The following is a 25,117-nucleotide window of genomic DNA, read 5'->3' as shown; positions in this document are numbered from 1 at the left end:
ATCGGTGCGTGCTGGCTGAGGAAGTAATGAAATCCTGGTCTCTGAAAGAGTTACATAGAAGTTAGGACAACCTAATGGAAATAGTATTGAAACAGTCCTGGGCTAGGCAGCTGATGAGGTCAGATGATGCTTATGGTGCTGTCCTATTTGATTCTAGAATTCCTTATTCTACAGTAAAATTTTAAAAAAACCTCACCATTTAAATAGGTTTAAAAAATGACCATGATAATATAATCAGTTACACTTACTGACTCAGCATCGCATATACACAAACTGTTAACTGAAGGTTCATCTCAGCCTGGACTGGAGCTAAGGAGTGGGAGCATGGAGGCATGCCTGACAGCTGATATTTTGCAAGTGCTCATCTGGAACCAGCATTGCCTTAACAATGTTCACAAAGGCAGTCATTCTCAAAGGTCTTTGGGAGTTGAACTATCCATAATTTTCAAGACCCTTGCTCTTATATATATATATATATATTTCCATATGTTTATTTTGATCATATGATCTGTGTTTTTTCTTGAGTTAGAATTATTATTTAGCCCATGATCATGTAAAAAGCATTACATTATTGCCGGGGTTTAAACATCTTGCCTTGTATTTCAAACCATAGCAATTTCTGGACATGGTATGATTTCAGTATGTTTGTGGATGTATTTGCTGAATTTTGTATTTCTTGTTCTTTTCCCCTCTCCTACAGCTGGTCTTGGAAGAACGGGGACCTTGATAGCCTGTTATGTCATGAAGCACTACAGGTTTACACATGCAGAAATAATTGCTTGGATCAGAATCTGCCGGCCCGGCTCTATTATAGGACCCCAGCAACATTTCCTGGAAGAGTAAGTATATTGTCTCCATTATTACATGGTGTCCTTGTTCTTGATTATTTCTGCCTCTTGTTGCCCAGTTGTGGACCCTGTCAAGCCCGTGGCTGTGAAGTGGCTGCATTGTTAGAGAAGGCTGAGCCTTAGTCTAATGGAACATTGTTGACTTGACAGCTAATGCATTCTAACTTTGTACCTTTTATATCTCTTAGATCAGGTGAGAGTGAGAAGAAAATCACAGAGCTATCTCTGCCTACCTCTTTTCTGTCATTTTTTATGTGTGATCTGGCTACAGTGCAATTTTCTTATATCATCCCACTTGGCACTTTTCATTCTTTTGTTTGCACGTCTAAAAGCAGAATGAGAAAAAAAACACGACTAAGGTCAGTCAGTGATTTCAGCAACATTACTGCTCCCCTGACAACTGACTACACTGTTCATGTAGCTGCAACTTATGAGTAACCAAGGAGGAAAGGAAGAGAACTGGGATTTAGTCCTGGCTGTACCACTAACTAGCTTTATGACCATTATTTAGAAGAATACTTATAAATTTCTCCTTTCATTTGTTCACTCATTCATTAACTATTTGTCAAACCCCAGCCTGCAAGGAGAAGTTTAACCTGTATGGGTACACCCCTGTCTAGTTTCCCTTTACAATTTCAGAAATTACTGTTAATTTACCCATTAATAAAATGAGGAGATAAAATTAGCATGAGCTAATTTAGGTCCAACTCTAATATATTATCAATTCGTGTCTTATACTGAAATTTCATTTTTCTTTTTCTAGGATGGATTTATTTGCAATAGCATTCTTTTTTAGATAATTCCTTTCCCATTTAAATCATTTTATGTTGCTGAAAAACAAATGATCATGAATTGCATAGAAATATGCTGTAAGTAAGCTACAAGCATTCAAATGGTTAAAAGAATTTGAGCTGGCTGAGGAGTTACCTAAGTTGCCAATCCCAGAGGGAATAAGTGACAGGAAAATAAGTGCTGAAACATGTGCAGCTGTACCTTAGACTAAAAGAATGAGGTGGAAGTGTAATGAAGACACAGGGGAAAAATACTCAAAAACAGGACCATTAAGAAGACAATTTCTAGGTTGAATATCGTGTGAGATATTAATACAAATAAAAGAATCGTATTCTTTTAGAGTTTTCTTTTTGTCAAATTCCCTGCCTGTGATTTCCACTATTTTGCCTTATGTGTACCTATAGCAGGGGACTTGGTGCTGTGTATCTGCCAGGGGCTTCTACTAGTTACTTACTAAAGTTGAATAAATGGCCTTACAGTTAGAATACAAGAGACATTCCTAAACCAGGGTCTTTAGGCCATCTTAAAATCATCGTTTGGAAAAGAAAAAAAAAAATCATCGTTTGGAAGACACAGTTGAGTGCGTTAGTGACATTCACTTACTCAGCAGACACCTGTTAGGTGCACACTCTCACTAGGCAGTGCTCCTGATTCTGAGGATGCAGCAGTGAAGGCGACAGGCGAGGTCCCTTCCTCCCGGGGTGCTGGTGTTTCTCGTGGAAGGAGCGCGCAATATACAAGTTTTAAGTTTGGTTTCCAAGTGGCTCAGTGGTAGAGAATCCGCCTGCCAATGCAGGAGACTCGAGTTTGATCTCTGGGTCGGGAAGATCCCCTGGAGGAGGAAATGGCAACCCACTCCAGTATTCTTGCCTGGAAGATCCCATGGACAGAGGAGCCTGGCAGGCTACAGTCCACAGGGTCGCGAAGAGTCAGACACAACTTGGTGACTAAACAACAACAATGTGAGTTGCATCTATTTTTTGAATGTAGAGCCAGGATGGTCATGATGTGCTATTATTTGTTCCTATGACTGGATCTGATATGCCAGTGTTTATTAGCATATTAAGATTTCTGTGGCTGTACTTATGAAGGACAATTGGTGTGTGATTTTCTTTTCTGTGTAATACTTTGCTTGAGTTTTGGTATCGGGGTTATGCTGTCTTTGTAAAACAAGTTGTGAAGCATTTCCTTCCTTCTCTGTTTTCTACAAAGAATCTATGTATAAAATAATATTATTAGATTTGAGGGGGTGGGATGGAAATGAGAGGGTCATTGGGAAATAAGGGCCTGCTTGATGTTGGATGTCTGGAAGGGTTGATCGTAAACCAGGATGTGAGCCGTGATGGGTTTGGTTCTGAAAAGCTTTTCGAGCTGGATGGGTCATCAGTAGAGGCCTGAGTATATGAGCCGTCTGATGACTTTCTGCCCAGCAGTCTATAGGGTCTGGTGGCCGAGGGAATGAGGAAGGTTCTCTACTGGGCCGCTTGCTTAGGTAGGTAGGAGGGGAGCATGAGGTACTTGGGTAATCTCTGCTGCTCTGCAGGGCAGGGTTGTGGTCCCCTGGGGAAGGGGAGGTGCTGGGCCCCAGGGAGCCTGGGGGTTTAGGTGGCCAGACACTTGTGTTCAGTGCATCCCCTGACTGTTTCTAACATCCCGCCGGGAAAGCTTATTTAACATACCTTTCTCTAGGCATTCTGTACACAACCTCAGGCCTTTTCCTAAGCTACATTTGATGGCAGTATCAGTTTTTCTCTTACCTTTCTCATGTTGCTTGTATTAGTTGATAAAATTTACTTCCTCTATCATGTATAAATCATTAGAAGTGAGGGAAAGAGTTCATTTATGGTTTTAACTTTCTTTTAACAAGTTTCTCTAAGTTCCTAATGATGGAAGTTTAAAATGATTTTCCATCCTGAACATGACTGTTATAATTTTCTGTTGATTTTAAGTTTTTTTCCAGTGGCTTTTAACATATATGTCCATGTCATCCTTGACCCAGTTTACAGAGGTCCCTCCTTTCCTTCCTCATTTCCTTTATTCCTTTCTTCCTGCAACAACTGTTGATAATTGTTGAAAGCCACTGTTTGGCAGTGTTCTTTGCACTTGGGATGTTGCAGTGAAAGAGTAATTTCTGACCTATGGAGATAGAAGAAAGAGAATGAGAGGGAGGGGAGGAAGAAGAAGGCGGTGGTAGGGGCAGGGGGAAGTTGATTGGTTGTGTGGTTAATAAACAAATGTATCAATTATATGGGCTTCCCAGGTGGTGCTAGTGGTAAAGAATCTACCTGTCAATGCAGGAGATGCAGGAGACCCAGGTTCCATCCCTGGGTGGGGCATGGCAACCTCCATCCTGGAGGAGGGCATGGCAACCCACTCCAGTATTCTTGCCTGTGAAATTCCGTGGGTAGAGGAGCCTGGCAGGCTACAGTCCATGGGGCCACAAAGGGTCAGACACGACTGAGCGATTATAGTTTCTCTGACCATGATAGGTGTGATACAGAAAAATGAAGCACAGAAGAATAGCCAAAAGCAGAGAAGACAGTTTTAAATAACATGGTAGTGGTGGGATGCATTGAAGGCTTTTGAGCAAATGCCTCAAAGAAGTGAGAGAGTAAATGGTGGATGCTCTCGAGAAGAGGGTTTCCCTCCAAGGGAACAGCTGCTGAGGCTCTGGGCTGGACTGTTCCACAGGCCACCATGGCTTATGGGGCCAGGAGGAAGAGGTCAGAATACACATTCTGCTAGGCCTTTGTAGGAGCCTGACTTTTCTTTGGGTGAGATGAAAAGTCATCAGAGGGGAACCTCCCTGGTAAAGAATTGGGCTTGCAAAGCAGGGGACGCAGGTTTGATCCCTGGTTGCAAAACTACAGTCCCACATGCAGCAGAGCGACTAAGCCCACACACCTCAAGCTGAGACTTGACACAAACAGTAAATACTAAAAAAAAAATCACCACCCTTAACCACTGTATTAAAAAAAAAGCAGAGGATTTTGAGCATAGGAGTGATGCAATCTGACTACAATACGCACACAAACATACGGATACTTTTTTAATTAACAGTTTTACTTTGGGGTAATTGTACATTAACATGCAGTTGTAAAAAATGACAGAAAACTCTTGTGTACCTTTTACCCATTTTCTCCTAGTACTACCATTTTGCAAAGCTCTAATATATCACAATGAGAATATTGACGCTGATACAGTTAAGATAGATAGTTAACATTTCCATCCCTGCAAGAATCCCGCATGTTGCCTTTTTATAGCTACTCTCCCTTCCTTCCTGCCCACATCCCCTCCTTGACTCCTGACAACTGCCAATCTGTTCTTCCTTTATATGTTTTGTCATCTCAAGAATGTTATATATATGGAATCATAGAGCATGTAACCTTTTGGGCTTGGTGTTTTTTGCTCAGTATGATTCTCTGGAGATTCCTCCAGGTTGTTGCATGTATCAATAATTGTTCTTTTTAGTGGCTGAGTAGCATTCCAAGGAAGGAATGTACTATTGTTTGTTAACCACTTACCTGTTGAAGGACAGCTGAACTGTTTCCAGTTTTCGGCTATTATGAATAAAGATGCTGTAAATTTTCATGTACAGTTTTGTTCAAACATAAGTTTTCATTTCTCCTGGCTAAGTGCCCAAGAGTGTAGTTACTGGACTATATGGTACCTGTTTACTTTTATAAGAAACTTGTCAAACTGTTTTCCAGTTTGGCTGTATCATTTTGTATTTTCACCAGCAGTGTTTGAATGAATGAATTTCTTTTCATATTTTCGAGCATTTTCTTTTAGCCGTTCTGCTAGCTGTGTAATAATTTATCATTTCTCAGTTTGCATTAAAATTGTAATCGTCAGTAATAATGAACAACTTTCCATGTACTTATTTGCCATCTTTATAATGTTTTGGCAAAGCATTTGTTCAGATCTGCCTATTCTTTATTTGTTTTCTTATTGTTGAGTTTTGATAATTCTTTAATGTTCTAGGTACTAGTCCTTTGTCTTACAAATGGTTTACAGATATTTTCTCTCAGTCTGTAACTTGTCTTTCATCTTCTAAATAGGATCTTTCACAGAGTAAAAGTTAAATTTTGATGAAGTCCAATTTATCAGTTTTCCTTTTTTTAGCTCATGCTATTAGTACCAAATCTAGGATCTCTTTGATTAGTCACAGGTCCCCTTAAGTTTTTGACTCATTTTGAGTTAATTTTTGTGTAAGTTGTGAGACTTAGGTCAAGGTTCATTGTTTTTTTTTTTTTTGCCCATGGATTTCCAGTTGTTCTGGTACCATTTGTTGCAAAGTTTCCTTTTTCTCCATTAAATTGCTTTTACATCTCTGTTAAAAATTTGTTGTTGTTCAGTCGTAAGTCATGTCCAAATCTTTGCGATCCCATGACTGCAGCACACCAGGCTTCCCTGTCCTTCACCATCTCCTGGAGCATGTGCAAACTCATGTCCATTGAGTTGGTGATGCCATCCAACCACTTCATCCTCTGTCACCCGCTTTTTGCCTCCTGCCCTCAATCTTTTCCAGCATCAGGATCTTCAAAAATTAGATAGGCATATTTGTATAGATCTGTTTCTCTGTTCTTTATTCTGTTCCATTGATATATGTGTCTATTCTTCCTCCAGTACTACACTCTGTTGATACTGTACTTATGTAGAGACCGTTAACAGAAGAATGATTCCTCCCATTGTTCCTTCTTTAACAAAACTGTCTTAGCAATGCCAGTTCCTTTTCTTTTCCATATAAATTTTAGAATAATCTTGACCCTATCTATAAAAAAATCATGTTGCAATTTTGATACAAATGTGTTAAATCTCTATATCAGTTTTGGGAGAATTGACATCTTTACTGTTGTTGAGTCTTTCAATCCATAAACACAGTGTGTATTTATTTCTTCACTTATTACTTCATTTATTTCTATCTTCTTTGATTTCTTTCACCAGTATTGTTTAGCTTTCATCATATAAGTCCTATTTTGTTAGATTTACACCTAAGTATTTAATTTTTTAAGTGATTATCAGTGATTCCTTTTCTCATTTCAGATTCCATGTAATAATTGTTCATATGTAGAAATACAGTTCATTTTCTATCTATATTTATTTTGTATCCTGAAATTTAAGAGAGAGAAGGAGAATGCGTATGTGAATTCCTGGGTATTTTTTGCATAGACAAGTGTGTCATCTACAAATAGGTAGAATTTTGTTTCCTTTCCAATCTCTATGTCTTTTACTGCTTTTTCTTCCCTTGGTGCACCAGCTAGAAGTTGAATAATTGTGGTGAATGCAGACATCCTTCCCTTGCTCCCAGTCTTGATGGGGGAAACATTTAGGCATTCGTGATGAAATATTAATTGGAGGTTTATCAAGTTGAGGAAGTTCCTCTTTATTTCTGTATTTCTGAGAGTTCTTATTATGAGTGAGTGCTGAATTTTGTCAAATACTTCTTCTGCATTGATTGATACGATCATGTGACTTTCTTCTTTAGCCTGTTAATATGGTGAATTATTTGTTTTTCTTGTTGTTGAATCATTTTTTTGTTGAATCTTTTTTTTTTTTGGTAATATTGAATGAGCCTTGCATCTCTGGAATAAACCCCATTTGATCTTATAAGTGGAAACTTTGCAAATGTGATCAGGTAAAGGATCTCGAGGTGAAGAGATTATTCTGGATTATTCTGGTAGGTTGAGTGTAATCACAGGGACACAGGAGGAGTTGGACAAGAAGGCGGTGTGATGATGGAAACAGAGATTAGATTGAAGCTGGAGGAAGGGACCATACACCAAGGAGTATGGGCAGCTACTGACGGCTGAAAAAGACAAGGAAACAGATTCTCCCTTCATAGATTCTAGAATGAACCAACCCTGCCAACAATTTGACTTTGGCTCAGGTGGCACAGTGGTAAAGAATCCATATGCCTGCCAGTGCGGGAGACAAAAGAGGTGAGGGTTCGATCCCTGCATCTGGAAGATCCCCTGGAGGAAGAAATGGCATGCACTCCATTATTCTTGCCTGGAGAATCCCATGGACAGAGGATGCTGTAGCCCATGGGGTCTCAAGGAGTTAGACGTGACTGAGTATACCCATGCACATACACAGTGAAACTGATGATAGACTCCTGACATCCAGAACTGTGTGAAAGTAAACATGTTCTTCTGAGCCACTGAGCTGTGGTTATTTGTGATAGCAGCTTTGTGCAGACAAGAAACTAATCCATCTGTGCACCTTGTGTAAATTTGTGTAGATAGTCAGTAAATATGTACATTAAGGTATATAGATCCTAATGTGCGCTCGTGTATTCCAGACTTCTCTTATTCATCATATTTCAACTTTGGAATATTTGATGTTGTTGAGTCCCAGGATTGACATGTGATTTCAGGAAGATTGAGCTGCAGCAATGTATAAGATGAATTTAATGGAGGGAGATTAGAGTCAGAGAGACTAAAAAGGAGACTGCTAAAATCCAGCAGATGGGGACTTGTTGAAGGGGCTACAAGTTAGACTGAAGAGTTAGAGATGGGCACCAGAGCCTTTCAAGGAGATAAATCTCGAGCTTTGAGGACTGACTAATGATATGAGAGATGAAGAGCTTTGAAGTCTGACTAATGGTATGAGAAATGAAGAGCGTGATGTCAATGATGACGCAAAAGCATGAATAAGTAACACATTCATTAAGGAAGAAAGAAGAGGATTAAAAAGTTTTCTGATAGGTTTTCGCCTGTCAAAAATGACTGAACAAGTTAGAGGGATTGTATTCTTTCAGAAGTGAAAATTCCAATCAGTGCTTTTTAGGTAATGTTAATTCTAAATCTGTGACTTTATGAAAGCTGTTTTTCACATTCTTCTAGTCCTTGTACACCAAAATATGTCCAGGTGTTGATTTCTATGCGGTGAAGAAACCTTCCTTTCATGTCACCGATGGTAAGAAAGATGTTTATTAGCATCCTTGTAGGCTGGTGAATTTATGTACTGGCAGATCAAGACATCTTTTTTGTTGTGGTCTGAAATTTTATATTTAAATTTTTTCTAGGATATAAGTAAAGCTATTTGCAAAACAACCATCAAGTGTTTTTCTTCTACTAAAAGCTCATGTTCTTAAGCTAAAAATACTATTCTGCACCCAAAATATGTCTTCTACCAGATATCCTCAAAGTTCTTAAAATGCTGCACAAACATGACTCTTATTACTGAGCTAAGTCTGAACTCATCCTTCTCAGAGAGAACCTGTAAAATATAGATAGTATGTAGATGGGATCAGGCTGCTTTTATGATTTAATGTTTGAATCTTTGCTGTCTGGTAGTCTGCTGACTTCTTTAATAGTCGTGATCCATTAAGTCATTCTTTCATTAGAAGGGGTCCTTGCAGGACAGGCATGCAGTCCCATGGGGACTTTTAGCTCACAGAGATCTTTTACTTGTGGGTACTCATGTGATGTGGAGGAGGAAATGGCAACCCACTCCAGTATTCTCGCCTGAAGAATTCCATGGTCAGAGGAGCCTGGCGGGCTACAGTCCACAGGGTCGCACAGAGTCAGACAAGACTGAAGCGACTTAGCATACGCTCATGCACCCATATGATGTATTGTTGTTTTTATGTTTTAATTTCCTCCCGAGACAGTAAGAATGCAGAGCTTAAATCTGGACCCTACAGGGAGTTCTATCTTTGCACAGTAGAGCTTCCACTTTGAATGAAGTTATCTTTAAGGAATCAGTGTTGTGGTTGAACTTTTTTATTCTTAGATCCATAAATCAGAATTTGACCTATTCCATTTTATCATAGATACTGGGCTTCCCTGGTAGCACTAGTGGTAAATAACCTGCCTGCCAATACAGGAGACATAAGAGATGCAAGTTCAATCCCTGGGTCCGGAAGTTCCTCTGGAGGAGGGAATGGCAACCTAGTATTCTTGCCTGGAGAATCCTATGGACAGAGAAGCTTGGTGGACTACAGTTCATAGGGTTGCAAAGAATCAGACATGACTGAAATGACTGAGCACATCATAGACATTTTCATTAACTTCCAGTAAAGTTGGGTATTTTTTCACATTGTAATTTAGTTATAAGTCTTCAGTTGTCTGCAGTACTTCTCAGATACTAAGGTCTCCAACATTCATTTGGGGATCTTGGGAAATGCGGTTTCTGGTTCAGGATATTTGGGGTGGGACTTGAGATTCTATCTTTCTAACAAGCTCTCAGGGAATGCGATGCTGCTGGTCAACCAGCCACATTGTATAACAAGGGTTTGTGGCTCATTTTTACTTGTAGCTTATGCAATATTTAGTTTGGTGTTTATGGCATTTGGTGAGTTTCACAACTGGATTGAGCCACTGAGTTTCACAACTGGATTGAGCAACAAAAGAAATGAATAGTTCAACCATTGTTTTTCATTTCAGGAAATTACCAAAAATAAGATGAAGAAAACCTATCCAGAAAAATGGAAAAATGCTTTAAAATGTCTAGCGATAACAGCTTGAATTTTAAATTATTATTTATTTATAGTATTTTTTTAAAGATACATGGACTAGCTCCAGTAATATGGATTAAATTTTTTATTAATTTCTTTTGAAGATTTGAGAACTTATCTTTCCTAAAATACGGAACTTAAAATCTGAAATATTGTGAACAAAAGAATTTAAAATAATAATAGGAAAAATGTGATTTGTTTATTAAAATAACAAGCACATTGCATAGACTTGAGTTTGTACTATTTATTTGACAGTCACATTTTTTGCAGTAACACTTATGTTGCTTTTCAATATTTACTGCTGTATCACTTGATCTATTTATTGGCTCTCAGCTGGCATTGAATCTACTGGATAACAAAAGTAAAATTCTAACACGGATCTAAGTAAAAAGGATAAGGGCTTCCCAGGTGGCCAATGCAGGAGATGCCAGAGACATGGGTTTGATCTCTGGGTCAGGAAGATCCCCTGGAGTAGGAAATGGCAATCTACTCCAGTGTTCTTATCTAGAAAATTCCATGGACAGAGGAGCCTGGTGGGCTACAGTCCATGGGGTCTCGAAGAGTCAGACATGACTAAGAGATTGAGCACGTACATACACACACACACACACACACACACACACACACACAAAGGATAAGGTTAAAAACGAATTTTTGGCAATGGTGGCATTGGAAATTTGTCTTGAAATACTCCTGTCAGTTACTGAAGATAGAAGATTGAATGACTTTTGTTTTGTTTCCTGTGTAAAAGGGTTAAAGTTGGGGGAAGAATGTAAACCGTAAAACATTAAGTTTACCTACAAAGTTTGTATTTCGATATGTTACCAGCGATATAGTTCCTAATTGTGAGGTTCTATCCCTAAATGTGAATTGGCTAGTGAATTGAATCTTTTGGGGGATTCCCTAAGTCATTTTTCCCCTCTCCTTTTGTATTTCAGAAGTAAGAACTTTCCCCATTCCCTCATAAATTCTTCCTAAACCCTATTAAATCTTCCCTTCATACAAGATAAGAGTAGAACTTCTTGATTACCTATCTCGTTCCCGCCTACTGAGTCTTGGGTACTGCTCTCTAGTCTGTCTTCCTTTGATATCGTTAGCCCGTTTCATTAGCCCAGTTCTCTAAACCAGGAACTGCTTGTTACCATAATAACAGAGCAGTTAGTGGAGTAGGCACAGGGAAGGCTGGGGCTTAAGTCACAGCTGGAGGAGGCCCAAGTCGAGCTAGAGAGTTGGTGGAGTTTCTATATGAAATGACTAAATGGTGGCTTTGGATGGACACTGAGGTCAGGGCTAGGTCATACTAGGGAAATATGTGTTGAGGATGGACGAAGTGATAAAGAGGAAGAGTTATGGTGTGGAGATGGGGTTAAGTTGCAGTCAGGGAAGTTTGGGAGAAGAGGGCAGCTACAAACAGAAGAAGTTGCACAACAATGGCTGCCACTGTGCTCTGAATTCAAAACCAGAAGTATCTACAAGGCAACTGAAAGCAGATTTTTTTCCTTAAAGACTTGTGAAGGTTTTATGTCATAATTAACTATGAATTGGCTTGTAATAAGTCTGAATTAATTCTTTTTCTTATGTCCCAAGCTTGGCTGGCCCAAACCTGAATAACCCAGGGCTAAGACGTGGCCAAAACTAATGACCCCAGTGCTGGCTACTTTTCCCAAGACTGTTCAAAGACACTTCAAAGCACAAGTTCTGTTTTAGCAGAGGGTCAATTATATCATGCTCTCTTAGAAAATGCACTATTTTACTGGAGGACTTACTTTGAGTTGTTACATTAGCTTCTTAGGATTTGATTTTTAAATGCTAACTACTTAAAAATACATGTTTTACTTCTTCTATTTGAGATGAGGCTTTTAAGGAGTAATAGATACCACAATAAAAGCTGGCATGGTTTCCACTGTCAGTATAAAAGGTATTTGCGTGAAGTGCTGCTTTTTCTTAAGGAGCACTTGAGTATCGCATCGCTTAGCAACACACAAATAAGCTTTGACACCTTATTCATCTGTATTTTCAAGTTCAGATCAAGTCTTTCCACTGATGGGACAGATTGAGTCTTTTAAACTGAGCAAGTGAAAGGTGTCACTTTGTCATTTTCATCTTTAAGTTGGCAGCAGCAGCAGAGTTTTCACTTTATAACACTTCAGAATTAGATTTTTTTTCAATTTATCCCCTTGGGCCTTCCAGCTTCTTGCCTTCCTTCCTGTCTCTGTGTTTTTTTTACCCCAAGACCTTCTCAGGGCCTTCCCTTCAGTTTTGAGATCTCATGTGAATTTCTTAGTATGGCGTGCAGAGCCCATTGTGAGCTGGTTCTCACCTCCTCTCCTCTCCTGTGAAGGAGGGGGCCTTCAGTCAAGTCAAACAACCCAGTTTTCCGTATGTACAGTCTTCTTTGCTATCATTGTTTCTTCAAGCCCACGTGGTTTTCTTTCCCAGGGGATACTCTTGCTAGCTAAGCCCTGCTCATCGTTCTAGATGCTTCTGGGTTCTCAGATAGCTTGTGTCTGAGTCTTTCAGTTTGAGGCAGGGGCCCCTTCTCCTAGGCTCCTAAGCACATCATGGTCATGGGGCTTTACCATGGGATTTCAGTTGTTTACTTTTCACATACTAAACTGGAAGTTTCTTGAGGGACAGGAATTCTGTCTTATCTGTATATTTCTATCCTTTCTGTGCGTTTCATGTAGCTGATTTTTTCATTATCTGTGACAGGGCTAAGTCTTCTCTCTCTGTGAAGAAGCAGTTCTTTATTACTGGGGTTTTGACCAGAGGCCCAAGACCTCTACTATTTATGAATTTATTTTTTGAAGGATTTGTACAGTGCCAAGGACTTTGCTTTTGTTTACTACTATTGGAAGGACATAATATTCAAGCATCATATAAAAGGTTATGCCGGATGTTAGTAGTAAGTGAGAAAAGTTTGGAGGAGTGAAAAATTAAAGCAAGAATTTTTGAAAATGCAAAGTATCAGGAAGGCTATTGTATGATTTTATGAAAATTTCCACAAAGGAAGAAAAAGTTAAGAGTTTGTTTTGAATACATATTTTTACAGCTGGTATAGAAGAATTAAATATGATTCAGTGGTTATGCCAGCCTCATCAGTTATGTATCCTAAGTTCAGGAAATAATCCTCAAAAGTTTGCTTCCAAGAAGCAAAAAAAAAAAAAAAAATTCCCATGGTAGAAGGTAGATATTGCCATACTCCCTAGCAAATTGGTGTGTATAGATTCCTGGAAATTTAATTTTATTCATATATTTAAAAATTCACCAGATTTTTATTTTAAAATTTAATCTAGTTAGACACATGGTTTAACCTAGTTTTGATTTTAAAACAATATTAGGAATGATAAGTTACTATTATATATGGACAACATATTTTATATCTATACTAGCTATCTATATCTAAATACTTATATCCATAAAGGCTGTCTCAGAAATTATATCTAAAGGCATTTTTTTCTCTCTTTTGCTTTATTTGAAAAATGTTAAAAAATGAACAAAAGGTAACAGAAAAATAAAACTTATTCTTTGAAAGTAGGGTGAAAAAGTGAAAGTGAGTCGCTCAGTCATGTCTGACTCTTTGCAACCCCGTGGACTATACAATCCTTGGAATTCTCCAGGCTAGAATACTGGAGTGGGTAGCCTTTCCCTTCTCCAGGGGATCTTCCCAACCCAGGGATCAAACCCAGGTTTCCCACATTGCAGGCGGATTCTTTACCAGTTGAGCCACCGGGGAAGACCAAGAATACTGGAAATGGGCAGCCTATCCCTTCTCCACTGAATCTTCCTGATCCAGGAATCAAACCAGGGTCTCCTGCATTGCAGGGGGATTCTTAACCAACTGCGCTATCAGGGAAGCCTTGAAAGTAGGGTGGGATATTATATTTAAATAAAGAATGCCCCCCTCAACCGTTCAGTTGCACCCTATGCTGTTAAAATTTTGGCATTTCTTCTTCTCCTGACTTCTAAAGGTGCTCTTGTTAAGACAGTGTAGTAAGGTACTGCTTGCTATCTTTTCTGGTAACAACGTTAGGGGTTCCTTTTCAAACTTAACTCTATCTTTGTTCTGCTTTGATCTATATTTTTATTTATTTTCAAATCTTTTTTTTTTTTAAACAAAGGCAAACAGCACATTGTTTTTTAAAAAAAGTCAAAAAGTGTAGACATTATGAAGTGGAAACAAAGTTTCTTTTGTTACCATTCTTGAGGATAACTCATTAATATTTTGGCATATAATCTTCCAAATAACTGTGAACTGTGAATTGTAACATTTTTCGCTTTTTTCCCCCCAAAAGACAGGATCACACTTTCCATACTCTGTCACTCAATTTTTCATTCACTAATGTCTTGTTTCATGACCACTCTTCCCTGTCACCACATGTAGGGCCATCCCAGGCTTTTTTGACTGTATAATATTTCACAGAATAGCTTTACTATAATTTAATAAACCTGTTGTCCACTATATACCTCTATTATTTTACTCTTACAAATAATATTGTATCAAGCATGTTTATATCTTGTACACAAGTGAATATTTCAGTAGTATGATGCCTAGGTATGGATTTGCTTGGTTGGAGAGGTTGCATATGTAAATTTTGCTGTAATTTAAAGGTTAACTTCTTCTTCAAGATTCTCAACAATTTTTAACCATAAACACTAACATTCTGATTTGGGAATAAACTTTGTTTAGAAGGAAAGATGGATTCCTTTGCTGAAGGCCCAATGAGACAGGACATTTCAGGGAGGGTTGTTTTCCTCTCATATTTTAACCTGAATTTTCTGTAATATGTGGAACCTTTGAGAGAAAGTATTACTGGGTTTTCCTGTTGCCTCAAGAAAGAAATCTGTGTTCTTATTGGTGACATCTCCTTGATAGTGTTATTATTTCTTTGTTTGTTGGTATTCCTTAAGATGAACTATAATGTTTTTAGTTGAATTCTAATCTGTACAGTATGATATAGTATGGAACTATGGGGGTGTATGAAGGTGACCCCATCAATAAAAATAGTAGCCCAAAATTGTCATTTTGCTTACACATTTTAAATTATTTTCTTATAGCCTTGAAAATAGTTGTAAATATGCCCTGTTTGAATAAAGGGAAGCTTGTAGATGAATGTCAACTACATTTTCTTTTTCCCAAAAGATAATCAATTTGAGGCTATAAACCTTATTTTTAGATCGTAAGAGTGGGTTTGTAGTTATGTGTTCATGCCTTTTTATGATACCATGTACAATTAGGTGTGTGGTTAGTACTTTTTTAAGGTGATATCTCCATCTAACTTAAGTTCATTCACCTATGTCTTTGAGTCCATTTCACTCCAGCTATTTTCACAGATGTATCAAATTGCTATTTTAGAAATATATTACAGATTTCAAATTAATATTTAAAAGAGAAATTAGCTCTGTCTTTATTACTGTGGAAGTTGTTCTAAGCATCTAAGACCCTTAAAAGTCAACCCATGTAGGGCTGTACAGACATATATTGAAAGAAGGGTATTTTTGTTTAATATAGAACTTTAATTTATTTTGTCATTCAGAAAATGACTTTATTTTCTTTATTCCAAGACTTCATAATCTTTCTAGTCTGATTTGCAAATATCTATCTGCTATATCTTTTTGTCTATGAGATATCATATTTCTGAAGAGATGATAGTCATTTATTTTAAAAATTATTATTTTTTTCTCCTTTTTACAGGAAACAGGCATCACTATGGGTCCAAGGAGACATTTTCCGATCCAAACTGAAAAATAGACCATCCAGTGAAGGAAATATTAATAAAATTCTTTCTAGCTTGGATGATATGTCTATTGGTGGAAACTTATCTAAAATACAAAACATGGAGAGATTTGGAGAGGTGAGTTTTTTTCTAGGAAGATTTTCCTATCTCCTTAAGACTGACATTCTGCATTTCTTCATTTTTCAATTGAACACACATAACATAGCCGTATCTCTTCTCTAAATGATGACAGTACTAAATTTTTAGGTGTGGAGGCACTACCTATAAAGCAAGAATAAAAGCGAAGAAAGCAATTATCCTTACAAGAAAAAAAGCTGTAATTTAAGGAGTACAATTATAAAGGAGTCTACTCTGGTTTGGAAACTACTTGCTAAAGCAAAATTGAAAAGCAGACTTTCTATTTGCAAATGGAAATAGATATTAATCAGAAAAATCTTAATGTGATAATTGGATAGTACATACCACAAATGATACATTGCAACCTCAAATACATGATTTCTAAAGTTAAGTCCAGAGTTGAAAGCATAACCAGGGGCAACTTTTTTTTTTTTTTTTTTTTTGAGACTCCAATAGAAGCAAACCACTTTAAACAGTTGACATACATAGTTTGATTCAATCAGTATAACTAGAGATTAGGTGAGTTAGGCAACAATATCTCTATGTTAAAATAAGGAAATTGAATATTAGAGAAATTCTGATCTCAGTGTTAAAAACAATTCGATCCAGGTCTATCTGATTTTAAATCTGTATTTTTTTCTATTATACCTCCTACCTCTGAATAAAAATGGTAGTGATTTACTAAGAATTAGGCTCATGGGCATTCTTGGAACTAAAAACAACCTGGAAATAATGTGTTCTAATTTCTTACCTTGTGTGGATCAGAAACCTGAGTTGCATAAAATTCCATACTTGCTCAAGGTTATAGAGTTTTTAAGTAGTGGGACCACCTTCAGAGCAGGTAGTCTAGCTGCTAGTTTAGCTTTTTCTACCACAATATGACTATGGGCTTCCCAGATGGCTCAGTAATAAAGAATCCACCTGCCCATGTAGGAGATGCGGGTTGGACCACTGAGTCGGGAAGATCCCCTGGAGGAGGAAATGGCAACCCACTCCAGTACTCTTGCCTATAAAATTCCATGGACAGAGAAGCCTGGTGGGCTACCATCCATGGTGTCACAAAAAATCAAGCATAACAGAGTGAGCATGTGCACATGCATCACAGCATTGACTAAGGCGAAGGTAAGCACCTGGTTTATATTTATTTTTATGTCCCTAAAGACACAGGAAAGCTATTAAAATGTTTAAGCAGCAAATGCAGATGTACATTCTATTAGGCAGTGACAGGGGCCTCGAACAGGCTTAGCCCTCGAGGATGGAAGGAACGTATCATAGCTGTGTTAGGTCAGCGGTTGGCAACCCAAACAGTTTTGTTTTTTCAGGAATCTGTTTGATTCAGGAAATCAAGCAGATTTCCTTTCACCAGGAAAGATAATGAGAGTGTTTGGAGATAGGGAGAGTGTTTTCTTCAAGAGGAAGGATGGAGATTGCTGGAGGAACTGAGTTTTCAACCCTGTGGTATGTTCTCCAGGACAGTCACCAATGAAGTGGCTGAGTTTAGTGGTTTGACCAGGCGTAAATCTTTTTAGCCAAGGTCGCGTTGACATTCAGAGCCTTTGGAGACCTTTTCTTGTCTTTGTGTTATAGTTTGACCTTTTCAAAGCAAACAGGATATGGACAGTCATTTTAGTGAGATAATATAGCTAAACAAGAACACTTTGTTGTTCTGGTCAGCATTTCCTCTTCAAGTTGTGTTCAAGTAAATAAGACTTTTGAGTTATGACTTGTGAAGAGGTACATGTGAAACCTGTCCGTCTATCTAAGAAATACATTTATCTTGCAGAATCATAATGCTTTTACTATTATAATCTGTATTAAATTGACATCTGATAGTTAGAACATTTGTTCTCATACTTTTTTGGAACCCAGTTTGTTGAACTTGAGATCAGTGAACATTGATGTGTCATTGAAAGGGTGATGAATGCAATATGATTGAAATTTAAAATATCAGTTTTAAATATTAACATATATTCAGATGTTGGCTGTTTTACCTCCTTCTTCTTTTCAACATCCCTCAAATTACTTACTTTAGTTCTCATTCAGAAGTGCTAGTATTTTTGAAATTAGAGGACAGAAATGAAAGGGTTCAGAAATACTAGGGAATGATGGTGTGGTTAAGATTGTAGGCATGACATATTTATGGGTTTATAGTTAGCTGATGCTTTGTGTAAACACCTCTTATGATTCTCAATCTTTTTATTGCCATGCTTATCTGGTGCTGTCTCCATGAATGTGGGGAGTTAGTTTACTCAAGTGAGTGTATATGAGTTAGTGATTTCTTTATCATTCTTGTAATTGGGAAAATACTTTAAGAATGCTGCAGAAGTTTTAATAACATGTTTCAAGTTCTATACCAACATTCAGGATAGAAGCCCATGGAAACCCTGGATGTATTTAGTTTATGTACAAAGAAATTGCAAAAGGCAATAATCTTCTAAAATCTACTTTTTTAAAGTCAGATTGAAAGCAGAGATAGCAAATTGTCTTTTGATTTCTAGGCTTACAGGAATTTTCCTGTGATTGGTTATTAGGAAGCTTAGGAAACTCGGTAGTTACCTGATTTGGAGAGCTTGAATGTGTAGTTTTCCAGTGCTTATAGGGTGAGTAAAAGGAAGATAAGCAAAAGTATCAACTGGAATGATTCAGGCCATAGTAATGGAATAGGCTATGGTTTTAATGAATTCTCTTGGTCCACTCAGAGTTAGGAGAAACCTTTAAAAACAGAGGTTTTACCTTCATTGAACCTGGTTGTTAGTACTGACTAGGAGCAATGAAATATACTCAGTGGATATATGTGGGTCTGGAGTAGGCTCCCTGCTCCATGCCCCTGCCTTTGCATGGTCTTTTTCCTTATGGTCCTTACTCACCTTCCTTGCTGGGTGATATTCTTTATAAAGATGGAGGCGTCTATCTGCCTTCATCATAATTCTACTCCTAGCCCACAGGGACTTTGTAAATATTACCTGAATGAATAAAGACTGACAGTTTCACAGAAAACAAATAAGAATACAGACATGAAATTGGGAATAATGATTCATGCTCTCCAAGGGTATCACATACTCAAATACAAAATAGTACCAGTGATAAGTGCTCGTTTTGATCATCAGTGGCCTTAGGATCAGTTGTGCACTGGGCTTATAAAAAATGGTTTTAAGGGACTTCCCTGGAGGTCCAGTGGTTAAGACTTCACCTTCCAATGCAAAGGGTGTGTGTTCAGTCCCTGGTTGGGGAGCTGATATCCCACATGCCTCCTGGCCAAAAAACTGAAACATAAAACAGAAATAATATTGTAACAAATTCAATAAAGACTTTTAAAAATGGTTTCAAGAAGATGTAATTTAATGCACCTTATTTAAAGTGCCAGGTATATAAGGAGTTAAATGAGCTTACAGGGCAACAACAATAGCAACCTAAACAGCGCCTGCTATATGCCTGAGTGTTCTAAGCACTTAACATGGATTAAATTTAGTCCTTACAACAGGTGTATGAAATAGGCACCTTTACTAGGTCCGTTTTACAGATGACATAACTGAGGCAGAGGAAGCCACCTGCCCAACATCACAAAGTACAGAGTGGAGCTGTCATTTGAACCCAGGGACTCTGGCTCCAGAGTTAGCCCCCAACCCTGAGGCCTCTCACTGTACCCTGCTGCCTGTCCATGGGTTTCTCTGTGTGGCTCTAGTACATAACCTTAGCCAGCCTGTCCTCAGAAATTTCCCCTGGAACCACGATTGTTTCTATCCCTTTCTTTTCCTACTCCAGGGTGATAGTCCAGTATTAGCACATCAGTCAGTATATGCTCTTGACTTAGAGATATTAAGCAGATACAGGTGCTGCTGATGTGTGGCCGAGTTCACATAAATAGACAATCAGATAAATGAGAATGTGGTGCTTTAATTACCTCACTCAGTTACTATGATTTATAAATATCCCAGTGAACAGGGTATGTCTTAGAAATCTCTGAAATACAAATTGAATCTCTAAGGCCCTATCTTTAAGCACCTTTCTTTCCACTCGTAGGTCCACTGAGACATTCCAGGTCCAATCTGAGAGTTGCTGGGATCCACCAGAGGCTGTTAGTCAGGGGAGATTCCCCATTTGGGGAGCTCACCCTGGCTGTGCTGTTGAAGGGGTGCTGGGTCTGTGTGTGGCTAGAGGTGGAAGGTCACAAGGCAGTGGTCCAGGTGATAGAGGTCTGAACCAGGGGCAGGAAAAAGGAGGGAAGATGAATTTGGGTTGTTTTTGGTCAGTCACCCAGTCATGTCTGACTCTTTGTGACCCCATGGATTGTAGCACGCCAGACTTTCCTGTCCTTCACCATCTCCTGGAGATTGCTCAAATTCATGTTCATTGTGTCGGTGATACCATCCAACCATCTTGTCCTCTGTTGTCCCCTTCTTCTACCTTCAATCTTCCCCAGCATCAGGGATGAATTAGGGGGGCTCTGATAAATCCAAATTTTTTTATTATCAGAAGCAACTTATGAAGATGACCTATTTGCCTTTCCCCAACTTTTATATCTCATAGGTTTAACATCTGAGAGGTGAAAAGAATTTTAGAGATGACTCAGTCATTTTTCCTGGCCAAATCATTTAAATCTGCAAAAAATGCTATTTTCGTCTTTTTCTTTCAGTCCTTTGACTTCTATTTTTACTTGTTTCTATTTCAAACTCTCCTTTTATGTCATTTTTCTATTATAACTCTTCCATCTTATTCCATAGTGTGCTATATTTCATCTAAAAGATCTTTTCTTAATGGCTTACACGACGGCCTCCTTAGTAGCTTTCCCTGTTTTATTAATATGTTAGTCAGTAATTTATCCAACTGAAATCTGTGAGCACAATTTATTTGATTTTGGTTTTCATCTTGTCTGTATATAGTGGACAAATGGTAGAATAAAGTACATCTTCATATTTTATGCTGTTATTTGATTCTTTAGCTAGACCATCACCTGTAAATAAGAATATCTTTAAAAAATTTTTTTTGTACTAATTAATTTTTTATTGAAGGATAATTGCTTTACAGAATTTTGCTGTTTTCTGTCAAACCTCAACATGAATCAGCCATAGGTATATGTATATCCCCTCCCTCTTGAAGTTCCCTCCCATCTCCCTCCCCATCCCCCCCCCCCCCCAGCTTGATACACAGCCTCTGTTTGAGTTTCCTGAGCCATACAGCAAATTCCTGTTGGCTGTCTATTTTACATATGGTAATGTGAGTTTCCATGTTACTCTTTCCATATATCTCATCCTCTCCTCCCCTCTCCCCATGTCCATAAGTCTATTCTCTATGTCTTTTTCTCCATTGTTGGCCTGTAAATAAATTCTTCAGTACCATTTTTTTAGATTCCATATATATGCACTAGAATATGGTATTTATCTTTCACTTTCTGACTCACTTCACTCTGTATAATAGGTTCTAGGTTCATCCACCTCGTTAGAACTGACTCAAATGCATTTCTTTTTATGGCTGAGTAATATTCCATTGTGTATATGTACCACAACTTCTTTATCCATTCATCTGTTGATGGACATCTAGGTTGCTTCCATGTTCTAGTGATTGTAAATAATGCTGCATTGAACATTGGGATACATGTGTCTCTTTCAATTTTGGTTTCCTCAGGGTGTATGTTTATCAGTGGGATTACTGGGTCATATGGTAGTTTTATTCCTAGTCTTTTAAGGAAACTCCACACCGTCTTCCATAGTGGCTGTATCAATTTATATTTCCACCAACAGTGCAAGAGCGTTCCCTTTTCTCTACACCCTCTTCAGCATTTATAGTTTGTAGACATTTTGATGAGGGCCATTCTGAGCGGTGTGAGGTGATATCTGATTGTAGTTTTGATTTGCATTTCTCTAATAATGAGCAATGTTGAGCATCTTTTCATGTGTTTGTTAGCCATCTGTATATCTTCTTTGGAGAAATGTCTGTTTAGGTCTTTTTCCCACTTTTTGATTGGGTTGTTTGCTTTTCTGGTATTGAGTTGTATGAGCTGTTTGTATGTTTTGGAAATTGTCAGTTTCATTTGCTATTATTTTCTCTCATTCTGAGGATTGTCTTTTCACCTTGCTTACAGTTTCCTTTGCTGTGCAAAAGCTTTTAAGTTTAATCAGGTCCCACTTGTAATTTGGGTCCCACTTGCAACTTGTACATTTGTTTTTATTTCTATTACTCTAGGAGGAGGGTCATAGAGGATCTTGCTTTGATTATATCATTGAGTGTTCTGCTTGTGTTTTCCTCTAAGAGTTTTATAGTTTCTGGTCTTGCATTTAGGTCTTTAATCCACTTTATCTTTGTGTATGGTGTTAGGAAGTATTCTAATTTCATTCTTTTACATGGAGCTGTCCAGTTTTCCCATCACCATTTATTGAAGAGGCTGTCTTTGCACCATTGTATCTTCTTGCCTCCTTTGTCAAAAATAGAGTACCCAGAGGTGCATGGGTTTATCTCTGGGCTTTCTATCTTGTTCCATTGGTCTACATTTCTGTTTTTGTGCCAGTACCATATTATCTTGATGACTATAGCTTTGTAGTATAATCTGAAGTCAGGAAAGTGATTCTTCCAGCTCCATTCTTCTTTGTCAAGACTGCTTTGGCAATTTGGGGTCTTTTGTGTTTCCATATGAATTGTGAAATTTTTTGTTCTAGTTCTGTGAAAAATGCCATTGGTAATTTGATAGGGATCACATTAAATCTGTAGATTGCATTTCATAGTATAGTCATTTTCACAATATTGATTCTTCCTACCCAGGAACATGGGACATCTCTCCATCTGTTTATGTCATCTTTGATTTCTTTCATTAGTGTCTTATAATTTTTTGTGTACAGTTCTTTTGTCTCCTCAGGTAAGTTTATTCCTAGATATTTAATTCTTTTTGTTGCAGTGGTGAATGGGATTGATTCCTTAGTTTCTCCTTCTGATTTTTCATTGTTAGTATATAGAAATGCAAGTGATTTCTGTGTGTTGATTTTGTATCCTGCAGCTTTGCTAAATTCACTGATTAGCTCTAGTAATTTTCTGTTACTGTCTTTAGGGTTTTCTATGTACAGTATCATGTCATCTGCAAGCAGTGAGAGCTTTACTTCTTCTTTTCTGAACTGGATTCCTTTTATTTCTTTTCTTCTCTGATTGCTGTAGCTGGGACTTCCAGAACTATGTTGAATAATAGTGGCAAAAATGGACGCCCTTGTCTTGTTCCTGCTCTTAGGGGGAATGCTTTCAGCATTTTTACCATTGAGAATAATGTTTGCTGTAGGCTTATCATGTATGGCCTTTACTATGTTGAGATAGGTTCTTTCTATGCCCATTTTTTGAAGAGTTTTAATCATAAATGGGTGCTGAATTTTGTCAAAGCTTTTCTGTTGAGATTATCAAATGGTTTTTATCTTTCAATTTGTTAATGTGGTGTATCACATTGATTGATTTGCATATATTGAAGAATCCTTGCATCCCTGGAATAAACCCAACTTGATCATCGTGTATGAGCTTTTTGATGTGTTGCTGAATTTTGTTTGTTAAAATTTTGTTTAGGATTGTTGCATCTATGTTCATCAGTGATATTGATGTGTAGTTTTCTTTCTGTGTGTTGTCTTTGTCTGATTTTGGTGTCAGGGTGATGGTGGCCTCATAGAATGAGTTTGGAAGTGTTCCCTCCTCTGCAGTTTTTTGAAAGAGTTTTAGAAGGATAGGCATTAGCTCTTCTCTAAATGTTTAATAGAGTTCTCCTGTAAACCCACCTGGTCCTGGGCTTTTGTTTTTTGGGAGTTTTTTTTCTTATCACAGCTTCAATTTTAGTGCTTATAATTGGGTTGTTCATAATTTCTATTTCTTTCTGGTTCAGTCTTGGAAGATTGAACTTTTCTAAGAATCTGTCCATTTCTTCCAGGCTATCTATTTTATTGCCATATAGTTGTTCATAATAGTCTCTTAATAATCCTTTGTATTTCTGCATTGTCTCTTGTAACCTCTCCTTTTTCATTTCTAATTTTGTTGATTTGATTCTTTTTTTCTTGATGAGTATGGCTAAAGGTTTGTCAATTTTCTTTATCTTCTCAAAGAACCAGCTTTTAGTTTTATTAATCTTTACTATTGTTTCTTTCATTTCTTTTTCATTTATTTCTATTTGGATCTTTATGATTTCTTTCCTTCTACTAATTTGAGGGGTATTTTTTGTTCTTCTTTTTCTGGTTGTTTTAGGTGTAAAGTTAGGTTGTCTATTCAATGTTTTTCTTGTTTCTTGAGGTAGGATTTTATTGCTATAAACCTCCCTCTTAGAACTGCTTTTGCTGCATCCCATAGGTTTTGAGTTTTCGTGTTGTCATTGTCATTTGTTTCTAGAAATTTTTTTATTTCCCTTTTGATTTCTTCAGTAACCTGGTGGGTATTTAGAAACGTGTTGTTAGTCTCCATGTGTTTGTGTTTATTACAGTTTTTTCCTTGTAATTGATATCTAGTCTCATAGCATTGTGGTCAGAGAAGATGCTTGATACGACTTCAGTTTTCTTAAATTTACTGAGGTTTGATTTGTGACCGAAGATGTGGTCTATCCTGGAGAATGTTCCATGTGCGCATGAGAAGAAGGTGTATTCTTCTGCATTTGGATGAAATGTCCTGAAGATATCAATGAGATCCATCTCATCTAATGTATCATTGAAGACTTGTGTTTCCTTATTAATTTTCTGTTTTGATGATCTGTCCATTGGTGTGAGTGGGGTGTTAAAGTCTCCTGCTGTTAATGTGTTACTGTCAATTTCTCCTTTTATGTCTGTTAGTGTTTGTCTTATGTATTGAGGTGCTCCTATGTTGGGTGCTTAGATATTTACAGCTGTTACATCTTCCTCTTGCATTGATTGATCCCTTGATCACTATGTAGTGTCCTTCCTTATCTCTTGTAATCTTTATTTTAAGGTCTATTTTGTCTGATATGAAGATTGCTACTGCAGCTTTTTTTTGCTTCCAATTTGCATGGAATATATTTTTCCATCCTCTCACTTTCAGTCTATATGTATTTTGAGGTCTGAAGTTGGTTTCTTGTAGACAGCATATGTATGGCTCTTGTTTTTGTATCCATTCAGCCAGTCTGTGTATTTTGATTGGAGCATTTAACCCATTTACATTTAAAGTAATTATTGATATATATGTTCCTCTTCCATTTT

General features: G+C 37.6%; 1 protein-coding gene across 2 annotated transcripts in view; it reads left to right on the top strand.

Annotated features, from left to right (window-relative positions):
- The window catches only part of CDC14A (cell division cycle 14A), a 180,370-nt gene that overhangs the window by 123,402 nt on the left and 31,851 nt on the right, over positions 1 to 25,117 (top strand). For both annotated transcript variants that reach the window (XM_061121290.1, XM_061121289.1), the window contains exons 10-11: positions 701 to 839; positions 15,800 to 15,959. In XM_061121290.1, the coding sequence (XP_060977273.1) occupies positions 701 to 839; positions 15,800 to 15,959 (299 nt within the window). The remainder of the gene's footprint in view (positions 1 to 700; positions 840 to 15,799; positions 15,960 to 25,117) is intronic.

This window comes from Dama dama, chromosome 20, assembly GCF_033118175.1.
Source record: "Dama dama isolate Ldn47 chromosome 20, ASM3311817v1, whole genome shotgun sequence".
NCBI lineage: Eukaryota > Metazoa > Chordata > Mammalia > Artiodactyla > Cervidae > Dama > Dama dama.
Note: the sequence above shows the minus strand (reverse complement) of the source record. Positions and strands in the feature narration are given on the sequence as shown.